The 12,365-nt window shown below is 39.7% G+C and overlaps 1 protein-coding gene across 3 annotated transcripts in view; it reads left to right on the top strand.

Annotated features, from left to right (window-relative positions):
• SH3GL3 (SH3-domain GRB2-like 3) overlaps positions 1 to 10,406 on the top strand; it is a 57,957-nt gene extending 47,551 nt beyond the window's left edge. For all 3 annotated transcript variants that reach the window (XM_010571929.1, XM_010571930.1, XM_010571931.1), the window contains 3 exons: positions 2,195 to 2,298; positions 3,519 to 3,646; positions 9,607 to 10,406. In XM_010571929.1, the coding sequence (XP_010570231.1) occupies positions 2,195 to 2,298; positions 3,519 to 3,646; positions 9,607 to 9,812 (438 nt within the window). In that variant the 3' untranslated portion in view covers positions 9,813 to 10,406. The remainder of the gene's footprint in view (positions 1 to 2,194; positions 2,299 to 3,518; positions 3,647 to 9,606) is intronic.
• The last annotated feature ends 1,959 nt before the right edge of the window (positions 10,407 to 12,365 follow it).

Below are 12,365 nucleotides of genomic sequence, written 5' to 3' on the forward strand. Positions count from 1 at the left end.
GAATTGTAGGAAAAGAGAACTGGACCTATTTGGGCCTATTCCAAAGCTTTCTCTCCTGTAGGTGCAGCATTGCAGAAAAACACACTTAGAAAGTAAGAAGCGTGCTGTCTTCTGTGAGCAAATTGCAATGAGGAGGAGCTGTTAAGTGGGAATATTGAACTGCAAGCAACTTCTCCCTCTATGCACAGCCATGTAATGGCCAGTTATAGACTAGCCTGCAGCTCCTAACTTGTGAGTGGGACACGTTTGTTAGAAGAGTGTATAAGTCAGTAAGCCTGTTGCTGTTTTACCAGTGCAAGTTGTATGAAGGCAGCACAAAAAGTAACGTCCTCTATCAACAGTTTCAGCACACTGTTCCACTGTAGGCTCTACCAGTTGCCTGGTTGCAGTGTCTGTGTTTTATAATTCTGCCTTGCATAAGCAGCTGAGAAATGTTCCACATAGTGTTTATCATTAGTTGAAGCACCAAACTGAGGATAAAACAGTGCATGGATTAAAAGGGTTTAGCTGAGCCACTAGAGAACTGATGAGTTATACGTTCTAGTATAACTAATTCTGCCTTTGGGAGGGGGTGAACTGGATGTCCCTTTGAGGTTTTTTCCATACCCACTTCCTGTTGTTTCTGTTTAAAGAAAACTCTGTACTCCTTCCCTTCCATTTTCTGTGCTGAGCCAGTCTGTCTGTCCTCCTCAAACTTCTCATTACAGCCTTGTTGTCTAATCCTAGACTGTCTCACTGGGTTTGCAGAGATCTTAACTGTAATCGCTTCCTTCCGATCCTTTCCAATTCCCCAAATGTCTCTCTTTCTTGGTCTCCTTACCCTGCAATCTCTGTTCTCTGAACTCTGATTCCCAGTCATCTTGGCAGGTGCCTTTGCCAGACTTAGTCCTGATCCACATCTCTTTCTCAGGTTTTTGCACAGCTAGTTCCAGACCTCCCACGTAGACACTGTTGCATGCACTCCTTATCAGATCCATCTTCCTGCCTTTCCCACTCAGCCAGTCCCAGGCTCCTCTTGCTAAGTGGCTTTTAGTCTCACAAGTTTCTCTGGCTCTTTCCCAGTCTCTCTTCTACTAATCCACAATTCCGTATCCCTCCTGGCTTTTAGTCATGTTGTTTGGACAGTCCTTGTCTATCCATTTTCTCTGACCACCTTATCCAAACCCCAGGCACTTTGTGTGTTTTCCTCAGGTGGTTTACATTACTCTCTTCTGACTGTGATGGAATTCTATCAGCTGTTGATTTGGTTCTGTGCATTTCATTTCTGTATGCTATGTGACAATGTTTGGCTCTCTTGGAGTCCCGGCGGAATTTCTAATAATCTTTTTAACTGAGTAAAAGCAGACAAAGTAGAGCACAAAATTGCCATGGGTCCATAAAACATTTGCAGAAAGCTTACTTGGATATCTTCTTGTGATCCGATGTCTGAAGACATCATGATGGAATGGAAACATGTCAGACTTCTTGGGGTCTGTCTTAATGTTGTCTTAAAGGAAGAGGACAAATAAATATCTGTTACTGCTCCATCCCCAGTACAGCTTGAACTTTTCAGTTTGTGTTAGGGGCATGAGGTTATTTGTTACCTCATGAATAAAAATATTCTGATTTTTCTTTCTCCTTCACATTCTCCCTTTCCTCAGCATTCATATTTTTGAATGATTGGCTGATACTTTTTAAATCCAAGTAGATAAATCATGTTTCATTTATTGGTTTATAAATGCTGCCATCTAGTGAGGTAAGTCCAGATCATTTCAGAACTGTAGTTTGTAAACATTGTTAATAAACACTAATGAGTCTGAGTCATAAGAGCTGTCACAGTGTAATTTCTAGCAACATTGCTGATCAGAAAAGCCCCACTTTCACCTGCTAAGGGGTCATGTCCTTTTGAATGTTTCCGGCTTGGGTGTTGACAGACAGCTGGCTTGGAAGTTGAAAGCAGAAGGGATTTGCACATTGTGAGAGGAAATAACTCAAGGACCCAGCCCTGAGCTAGCAAACTAGAAGTTACACGTCAGTTTTGTTCAGCTTCCAACTGGCAATTTCTTTGATAGAATCACAATGCTCTTTTTCAGTAGCCTCCACAAGGTATCACGGTCTTTTGAGATACCAGGTCTATTTTGAATTATTTGTTTGTTTATCCTTCAGCTGAATGTACTGCAGGCTCCTTACAACTATTTACCTCTCTATATTTCAGGTAGAACAAGTTAGCCAGTTGGCTGTGTTTGTAGAAGCAGCACTAGATTACCATAAACAATCCACAGAAATTTTGGAGGATCTGCAGAGCAAGCTGCAAAACCGGTAAGACTGAACCCATCAGAAGATTTTCAACCTCTTTTTGCAGCTGAGGTTCATGAATGTGAAAAGTCACTGAAGCAACAGATCTTGTAGTACCATCTCACAGATGCACATGTGCTGTGCTCTGTGCCTTGCTGGACTTCATTGCTTTAAACCATTGCCACCTGGCAACTTCTTGCAGTGCTGTGAGCCTTTAATGTAATGCAGGGTCTGCCCAGAATGCTTTGAGTGTGTGCAGAATCTCTCACTCACATCTGTGGAGGTTAATCAGGACAGCTTCTGTTTGTTTGTAGGTTTCTTTAAACTTACATACTTGTGAGTTGTGTTTTGGAGGCTTTGCTGAGAAGTTGGCCTATTTTCCTTGAGAGTGAGGGGTATAACAAAATTCTGCAGCAGAGTAGGGAAATAGCCAGCTGGCTAGGAACACAGTTGTGGTGTAATGCACTTATGAAAGGCCCAGATACTTTGTGTCACCCTAATAGAAGAAAAAAATGCTGCTGTCATTAATTTGTTATATGTTGCTTAGAGAAGCAGCAGAGAACAGGAGACCTAAATGACTTGAGTGTCACCATAGCGTAGGCTAACATTACAGTCACAAAGTTGAGATAACTGGGGCTTTCCTGAGATCAGGGTGGACATGGTGGCTGTGAGTATTAGCATAGGGGTAGTTGTTGTCTGTAGACACCCTGCACCATCCCAGCTGGAGGGGCCAGTGAGACAAGGAGGTCTCAGCCGGGCCACATGCACATACAGGAAGAGGTATTGAGACAGTTGTGCTGACCAAATGGTTGTTTCCCATTTTCTCTAATAAAAAGGCAATGTGTGAGATGCAGTCTCTGGGCCTCTGTCCTGGCTGGGTTTCTGCATATGTCATTTGCAGTTGAGCTTTCCAGAGAGCTCATTCGTGGGACTTCTGCTGAACTCAGTGGCAGCTGTGGATGCTCAGCAGTTCTCAAACTCAGGCTGTTAAGCTTTATGCCTCTGTCAGCAGGACCAAAGCATTAAATAAAACAGGGACTTGCTGAAATTGAAATACTGCATGAGAATTGAGCAGCTCTTAGTGAATATACCTGCCCCCCACCCCCTAAAAAAAGAAGCCTAAAACCAAAACCAGTAGAAGGTTTTTTTTTACCCACCTTTCAAATACCTAAGCACTGAACCTGAGTGTAAGCTCTGTAAGTATTTCTTCCTTCGATCTCTTGCCACTCTTCTCTGTGTTCCAGAATAAATGTAGCATCTAGTCGGCCTAAACGTGAATTTAAGCCAAAGCCTGTAATAACTACAACTCTGGAAATTGGTGATAATCAGCAGCACAATGGGATTGCCTATAGTTCTTCCATAAAATCATCAGGTAAGTCTGTGGCCAAAGAATTAACAAGTCTATAGATGTTTTGCCAGGTTGTTGCTTGAGGTATTCCTTGTACCATGAGAACAATGGATCCATGAGGCATCAGTATCCATGCATCAGACTCCAGTTTGTTTCCCAGATTTGGAAATGGAACTGTGAAGCAGGGTTCCTCTCAACAGTCTCTCACCCATCTGAAATTTAGGTGTGGCATTCTGCTTGGTCTTTTAGGTTCCCTGTATTGCCACTGAGGGTGGGAGGAGAGAGAGGGAGAGGCACTTGCAGAAAACAGTTCATTTCTTGCAAAGACAGATGCCTAAGGTGGGTGTGTTCGTTCACTGTCTGGAATATCTCCAGATGCTAGTTTCTCTCCACAGTCTGAGACCATAAATGATCAGGCCAGGATTTTAAGTATTAGACATGTAAAATTCAGAGATGACTCCTACCCTTATTGATTTTATTAACATATTTTACTTTACTGTCCCCTAAAGTATGCATCAAAGTGTGTGCATTTATGAACTGATGTACTTAAGCACCTATTGATGTGGGAGTAGGATCCCTTCCTTTGATTAGGCCCTGATTCCACAAAAAACATCAATTGTTGAAAGTTGCATGAATGGTAATAATTAGTAAGGTTACATGACTGATTGAAATAGCTTTTCCTCATCTCATGAATAAAATTATTTTGCCCTATCTCCTTAATGGCTACAGTGTATCATGAGAGAAGATAAATTAAAAAAAAAAAAAGCCACAAAAGACAACAATATCCAAAGAAAAGAGAATGAAGAAGCTAAATTTTTCCATAAACATTATTTGTAAGGAAAATAGAGGGGAAGCAGTGAGCCAAAGGTTCCTTTCTATACTTGACATGGTACCTAGGATCTTTTTCTAAAGCTTTTTTCTTTTTACTTTTTTTTCTTCACTCCAATTTCTTCCTCCCTCCAATCTTGTTGCTTTTTAAAGGTTGTTGGGAGAGAAATGAGAGAACTAAAGGCAAAAGAATAAAGCTTGGAGCTGTAACTTCATGCTCCTTCTGATGTCTCTCTAATTTCCTTGCACTCTGCTACAAGATGAAGCTATTATACAATCCATACTGAAGGGGATTTGCAGCAGTTTGGCAGCATAAATCCACCTGGCAAAACCTTACTCCTTCATTTGTTTCTTTGGTGCTTCAAGCTGTTTGAGGGTGTGTTAGTGAAGCTCCCCATGCTGCCCAAATGTTAAGAGCAGTTTTTGTGTTGCTGTCAAATGTGGGATTGAGGGAGACAACCCCCTCTTTGCACACTCCTCTCAATTCAGACCACTGGTTCCCAAGACATGTGATTACAAGGACACACTTCATTCAAAGCCCTGGGGATGTTTGCGGCAATCAATAACTTCCTAGTTATTTTCACAGCAGATCTGGATGAAAGTAGCAAAACCATAGCAACCTTTATTAAAAATTCAGCATAAAATTTCTAGGCCCCTATCAATTACTTATCAAGTTATGTAGGCTTTATTTTTTCTGCTTTGCATGTGCAGTGGAGAAAGGAGATTCGGATTCAGCGTTTGTGTATAAACTAGCGTGTCAAATCAGAGTTTCAAACCATATTATAGTGGTTTATCATTGCCATGAAGCAGTTGATCCAAGATGTCCTTTAAGGGTAATCAATCCTGCCTTGGGGAGAAAGACAGACCAGATGACTTCTCAAGGTTGCTCCAGCCCACTTAAAGAAAAATCCCGGTTTTAATGAGCTGAAATTCAGTGGATAAACTGAAAAAGAAATGACCACTGATCACTAAGATAAGGAAGGAGTGAGCCACTTCCATTTATTGATTCCATTCATGGACTATTGCATCAACTGTTTGCATATCACTAAATGATGGGGTTTCACTTGATTTGCTCGCTCAGTGCTGTCAAAATGGAAAAGAAATAAAACAATAATGAAAGAGATGAAAAGGAGAAATGGGATGTATGTAATAATTATTGCTATGCTTAGTGTTGCTAATAGATCAGAAAGACCATGTATCATGGTTTTTATATCCTGAAGAAGCTGTGGGTGCTGTGCTTACCGCCCCAGCAGGTACAATCATCAGTGAAATCATTGTTCATTCTCCTTTCTTTTCCTGTTCATACTCAAAAGTTATCCATATGGATTTCTGTGGAGCTGTGGTGGGGTCAATATGCCCTGCTTGTGAATGGGGAAACCTTTCTGTTCCTGTTTAAAATCAGAATCATGAAACAGATTCAATTTATGGTCTGTGATTTAGAAATGTGAACCAGGCTGCTCTAAGCAAAACTGCGAAATGTTTTAAGGTCTCCATGTGATAAGGGGGATAGCATCATGATCGCCCTCTTTCTTTTTGTTTAGAAAACTGACCTCTTCATCCTACACAAACAAGCACTTTTATGCTTAATTTCCCCTGTTTAGACCCTATCAAAATGCAGACCTTTAATTTCTCTGAAACTGTCACTCAAGGTAAGTAGCATCTTAGTGTTCAGCAAACCCATGGAAATGAACAGGACAGTTCAAAGCTGTGATACCTTCAGCACAACTACCACAGTCCAGTTCTGAGTGTTGAAATGGCTTTTCCTGTGTTTCACCATAGCTTTTCAAGTTAAGTATCAGCTTCTTGGAGCAGAAATAGTATTTTCCTTTGTATGGTCCCTAACATGTGGGCATTATCTATTACTAATGACTTGCACACATTTGCAGGGCTAGATTCACAGAAACCTAATTCTGATGTTGTGAATTATTTAGCTGCTTTGATTAAGCACAGATGACAATAATTTTGTTCTAATTCATTGTTATCCTCATTAATCAGCTGTGGCTATGAGCATCATCTGGCTCATTTTAGAACTCTCTTTAAATGTTGTATTACATCATGCCTTTCATTCTTTTTGTTTGTCAGGTTTGACTATGATATGAAATAAATGGATCTGGTTGGCATGTGCTGGAATTTAACATAAGCATCTAAGTGTTTACTCACTTCAGCTGTGAGAGAGACTTGGATTAATTATCTTAGCAAGCTTCCAGTTTGTGATTATTAAAGTATAATTTTGCTACCATATGTATATAACATGGTATAGAAGACAGAGTAGATGCAGGTACAAGCAGTAACTCCCTTTGGGGAGAAGAAACAAACAAAACCAACATTGAATGGCATTCTGGCTTTATCCTGTAACACTCCAGAAATCACAGATAGCTTCTTGCTTAACCTGTTTTTGTGCTGTCCAGGTTTGAGTGGTCTGGAGATTAATGACAAGTCATCTTTGAATGTAACAGTGAAGTGTGGCAGTTTAACTCCACAGCTGGAGAAATTAAGGAGGTGTGCATAGTGTTGCAAATTAAGATAAACCCTATTTGCAGAAAAAGAAAAAAAAAGTTCAATTTCTTTAGCTTAAATATCTGCAACAGGAAATGATGTGCAAGTATTTAATAGACAGGAAAAAGGCTGGAATCATGTCACCATTTCTGTGATGTTAAACAGTGTGTGTTGCAGACTGTCAGGCAGTGCTGCCCCCATTACCTCTGTCAGGGAAGCTTTGTCTCATTGGATTATACAGTAGCAGCAGCTGCCTGACTCTAATGAAGACTTTGACTGATCCTACAGCCTGGAGTGAAACCGGTTGCACTGGCTGTGACCATTATTTAAAAATCTTTCCAGGCTGCCAGACATTTCTTTTCAGTTCTTTGGAGCTTAAAATGAACCAAATGTGATCCATCTCATATCGGGTACCTTACTGTCAGAAATTAACTGGCTTGCAATAATAAATTAGCCCCATCGGAGCAGCTGGTGAAAGCAAGGCACTTTGTCAATTATTCAGAGTGCTGCCTTCTGCTGTTGACAGTTCCAGTGAGCTGGTACCAGTTCTACCTTGGCAAAGACTGAAAATAACTCAGCTATTTTTGAACACAGTCAGTCCATTTTTGCTGGGAAACGGTGGCTCATCATCTTTTTTTCTGCTTGGACTGTTTCAGAAAAAATATGTCTAGAACCAAGCTTTCACCTGAATTGTTGTATTAGACTACCTGTAATTTACTTTGTTCTTGTAAAACTTTGTCGCTACCCCATGCCTTCCACAGGCAGAGGACTAGTCTGGCATTGTTACAGCAGTGTTCTGGGGAGGTTTGCTGAGGAGGATCTCTGTGTTGACAGCTCTCTCTCATTGTTATAAATAAAAGCTCTCTTCTATTCTTATAAAGGATAAAACATACCCAGAAAATAGAAGAGTAATTCCTACTTCTCAGTTTTAACACCAAATATTACCCCCGATTGTATTATTGTCAATTAAAAAGATGCTTTCACCTGTTGTCCTTTACTGATCACCAGAGTAGTTGTCAGCTGGTTTACTTAAGAGACTTCTCCTAATTCCTTTTACTAGAAAATGCCTGAACAGTTTTCAATAATTTCCTACACGTTACCATGATTAGCAGATTAAAATGCATTTTTGCACGCATTTTTAACACCTTAGCTATTGTATCTGTATTGTATTACCAGTTGTGTGCAGATTTACCCAAACAAAAATTATTCAAGATGATTGCATAATTAGCATATGTGATAGCTGGGAGAGAGAGTCAAGACTAGAATATTTGAGAATTGTTGCAATGTTCCAAATAAGACAACCTGAATAACTTAGTATTTAAGAGATTTAACTGCTTTAATGGAAGTACTAGAGTGTTCTAGAGTTGTCATGCTACAGTGTGTTTTACTACTGTTTATATGGCAGCAGCATGAAATCTTTTCTCCTATTCTTCCTTTATAAATATACATCAAATTACCAGACTTTTACTTGGATATGCTTTACATGTTTTTAGAAATCTGTTATGGCTGAACTTCAGTTGAACCTCTGGCTAGTCCTTGGCCACAGAGCTAAGCTTTACAATTTGAACATTAGATTACATTTTATTAGAACCAGTTATTATTCATAAATATGAATGAATATATTACATATGTATCCATACCACAAATCCAAGCCAAATAACACCCCTTCCTGAGAATATCTTTTAAAAAGGTGACTGCATTTACAAGCTTAACTTCTTTTGCTAAGGGTGATTCTGTTTTGTACTTTAATTTATATTTACTTGCTTTCCTGTAAATGTATGTACTTACTATTATGTTTGCATATGGTACCATCAATATTTTAAAAGAGTAATTTGGAATGAAGATCTTTATAGCAGGGCGAACAGCATAAGTCACAAGAACAGCCAGATACTGCATCAGAAAACTGTTTTCATCTGTAAAATAGTTTGACAGGCACCATTGTTCCTAGCATAACCTCTGCTTTAGTTCAGATGGATGTGTACAACAAAGGATTTGAACACATGAACTTGGGGAGCAGTAACCCAGAAATGACTGTCACTGCTCAAGTGAGGTGAGGGTGGAAGCCTTAACACAGGAGTGGCTGGAGTGGCTGATGGTTCCCTTTCCTCCTGCAAACACACACGTAGCATAAACATCCAGGAGGCTGCCTGCAGGCTGTAAGTGTGCGTGTAGGACTGGCTGTGAGCCCCTGCCCTCTGGTAGGTATTCGTGCAGTAGCAGTGTGCTGCAGTGCCATTTGTTTTAATGATTACTTGTCACTTCTCCTGTCTACTCTTCTACTCCCTCAACTCCTACCCTTCCAATTCCTCTAGCCACCACTCCAAAGAGACCACACTGCTTTTGACAACTGTGATTACTGAAACTATCAGTTTGAGGTAAACATCCTTTCAAAAGGGAAGGCAACTAGGAATGAAAATAGAGTAAGTAGTATCTGAACTTAAGGGAGAAACAGAATTATGCTTTAAACTAATTATCACTAGTATTATTTTTTTTATATGTAGAAGCACCAGATGTTAGTGGGTGAAAGCAATGGAAAAACTGTTGGGAAGAATTCATGGCAGCAGGGCTCTGTTTTTTGACCCATTGTTTTATGCTTGGTGGCTGATAGGATGCTGTGAAGCTCTATTAATGTGGTGTGTTTTTTCTGTCACTGGGGGCAGGTTCTTCAATGCACATGGATCAGCCTTGCTGCCAAGCTCTCTATGACTTTGAGCCAGAAAATGAAGGCGAGCTTGGGTTTAAGGAAGGGGACATCATAACTTTGACCAATCAGATTGATGAGAATTGGTATGAGGGGATGTTAAATGGAGAGTCTGGCTTCTTCCCCATTAATTACGTTGAAGTGATGGTTCCCTTGCCTCAGTGATTGTGTCATTCAAGCTGTGAACATGATTTCATGACTGAAATGGATTCACAAATGTTCTGTCAGTGTGGCATTCTGTGAAAGCCTTGCTATTTGACTGACTTACTGACTTTTGTATGCGTCTTTTTAAAATGTATTTATTTTATATTCAAAAAAGTTTCACCTTCCCTGACTCATCAACCTGCAAAAAAACCCATACCCAGTTTTTTTGCTTTGTGCCTTGAAGATCACTGTATGAAGTGTTTACTGGTAGCTCACTGTTGCTCCAAAAATGCATTTCCTTGCTACTATTGTATGTGGATTTTTTTTTTTAATCTTTGGCTGCAATGATTTTACTATTGAAAACCATTTTTAAAAATACTGTAAGTGAAGCTAACTGTAACCAGTTCCTAAGTTACTGATGTCACTGAGCTCTCTTCATCCACCACACTGTAATTTATTGTGAGCAAGTTAATCCATGTTTCACATTGTATGTTGACAAAAGGCAAAGTGGTTGTTGTCAATATTATGATGTTGTTGTACTAAGTACAAGTTCTCAGCATTGAAATTCCTATAATTTACTGACCAAACTGAATAAATATTTCTGTGGGATAAGAACAGTGGTTGCTGCTTCTATTCCTATAGTACTGGCATTTGTTTTTGAGCTGGGGGTCACTTGCTAAATTAAAAATGCATGAATAAAGCCTAAGTAGTAGTTTTATGACACCTCAGCCACTGGAATTTTAATAATCTTGTTCTCTCCCTACTGACTGTGTAGCCTTTATAATGTCTGTTAAAATTTTCTTCTAGCAGGAGGATAAGAGAAAAATTCCTTTGAACTAAGTACAAACTGATCCTAGCTCCACAGGGTTTGTATAGAACTCCATTGAGATAAATAGGTGAGTATCACTGCTGACTACTGCAAACAAATGAAAAGTCAATACACTTCTACTTTTTATATTTATATGAAAGGGGTGGATATGGAGGAAAAAGAGAAGACTAAGTGGAAAGGGAACTTAACTAAAACTAAACTTAACTAAAAATATGCAAAAAGAAGCTTCAAAATGAAGGACAGACAGACTCAGGCATCTTAAGCACTACTAAAATGAAGATAGAATTAATTTGCTTTTCTGTTAGCCTTCTGCTTTGCTTAGTAAAGGCAGATGTAGTAACGAACAAAAAACTCAGCAGCCTCAGGGGAACATGTAATCTTTTGCCAGTTGCTCTCTGTACAAGACAGAGTGATGAGAGGGGAGCTGAACTCTTTATGGGCAGACTGGCTTGAATCCAGGTTCAGATGTTCAAGCTCTACTTGGTTCTGTAGTCCAGTTGAAAGAGCATTCCCTAGAGCAGTGTTGTGGTTTAACCCCAGTGAGCAGCTAAGCACCACACAGCTGCTCACTCACTCCCCTCCAGTGGGATGGGGGAGAGAAATGGAAGGGTAAAAGTGAGAAAACTCATGGGCTGAGATAAAGACAGTTTAATAGGTAAAGCAAAAGCTGTGTGCGCAAGCAAACCAAAATAAGGATTTCATTCACTTCCCATCAGCAGGCAAAACCAGCACAAGAGGAAAGAATTTCATGTGTATCACAGGTGCAGTAACTTTTCCATCTAAGAAGGATAAATAGCCTCTAACTGGCTCTCAAAACCATGGCTTTCTGGTTTCTCTCATCTCTGGCCTCAGCTTGCACAATGGTTGTAAGTACAGGGTTATTCTTTGCAGCTTTGGCTACTGCCTTCTACTTAGGACACATAATCTCAGAATTCAGACTTACTCATCTAAAGAAGAAAATTCGTCAGCCCCTTTTGAAATTCATGGGCAAGTAGCTAGTAGTTATTAGAACAGCAGCAGGGAAAGCAACTTGTCCTGATCTAGTTTTTCCATGAAAGTAGCTATGATGTTCTGAATATAAAAAGGTATGGGACAACTTTCAAAGGTTTAAGTATTTGGGATTCACAGCTGCTTTTGCTTTTCCCCCAACTTTATCAGAGGTCTCACCAGTCATACCTTTCCATAGCAGGGAAAAAAAGAGGCACTGAAATCTTTCAGCTCACCAGAATTCCCTAAAGAATTGCATATGCACATGTGTGCATACACACACAGATATATACATAAAGGTTTGAATTCTCAATATACTTTGCAGTAGGCAGTTGCCATTTAGTATAGAGCTCCTAGTCAGGTGCAGTAGACGTCTCATCTAACAGAAGTAGCTATTGCAAAAGTTGTAAGCTGAAAGCCAGTCAAGAGAGCTATACTGTTACTGATTAGGGCAAAGTATAGAGAGAGGTCATAGGAAACCAACCCAACCATCTTTAAGGTTTGCTACCAGAAAGACAATTTGCACAATAGGATCTGTTGCACATCAGAGAGTCAATTAATATGTGCCTTTTTAAGATTGTATGCTAAGAACAAGTTTAATACACTGTCATGTAGGTTCTGTAGTTGAGTAAATAAAAGTAGATCTTGTTTCCTGGACCACTGATGGCGTTACCAAACAACATCCTGTACCACTGCTATTTCCTATCAAGACTTGTACACTAATTCAAATCTTTCATGGTTGTTGCTTAATACCATCC

Source organism: Haliaeetus leucocephalus, unplaced genomic scaffold (genome assembly GCF_000737465.1).
Source record: "Haliaeetus leucocephalus isolate CR32 unplaced genomic scaffold, Haliaeetus_leucocephalus-4.0 Scaffold339, whole genome shotgun sequence".
NCBI classification, from domain to species: domain Eukaryota; kingdom Metazoa; phylum Chordata; class Aves; order Accipitriformes; family Accipitridae; genus Haliaeetus; species Haliaeetus leucocephalus.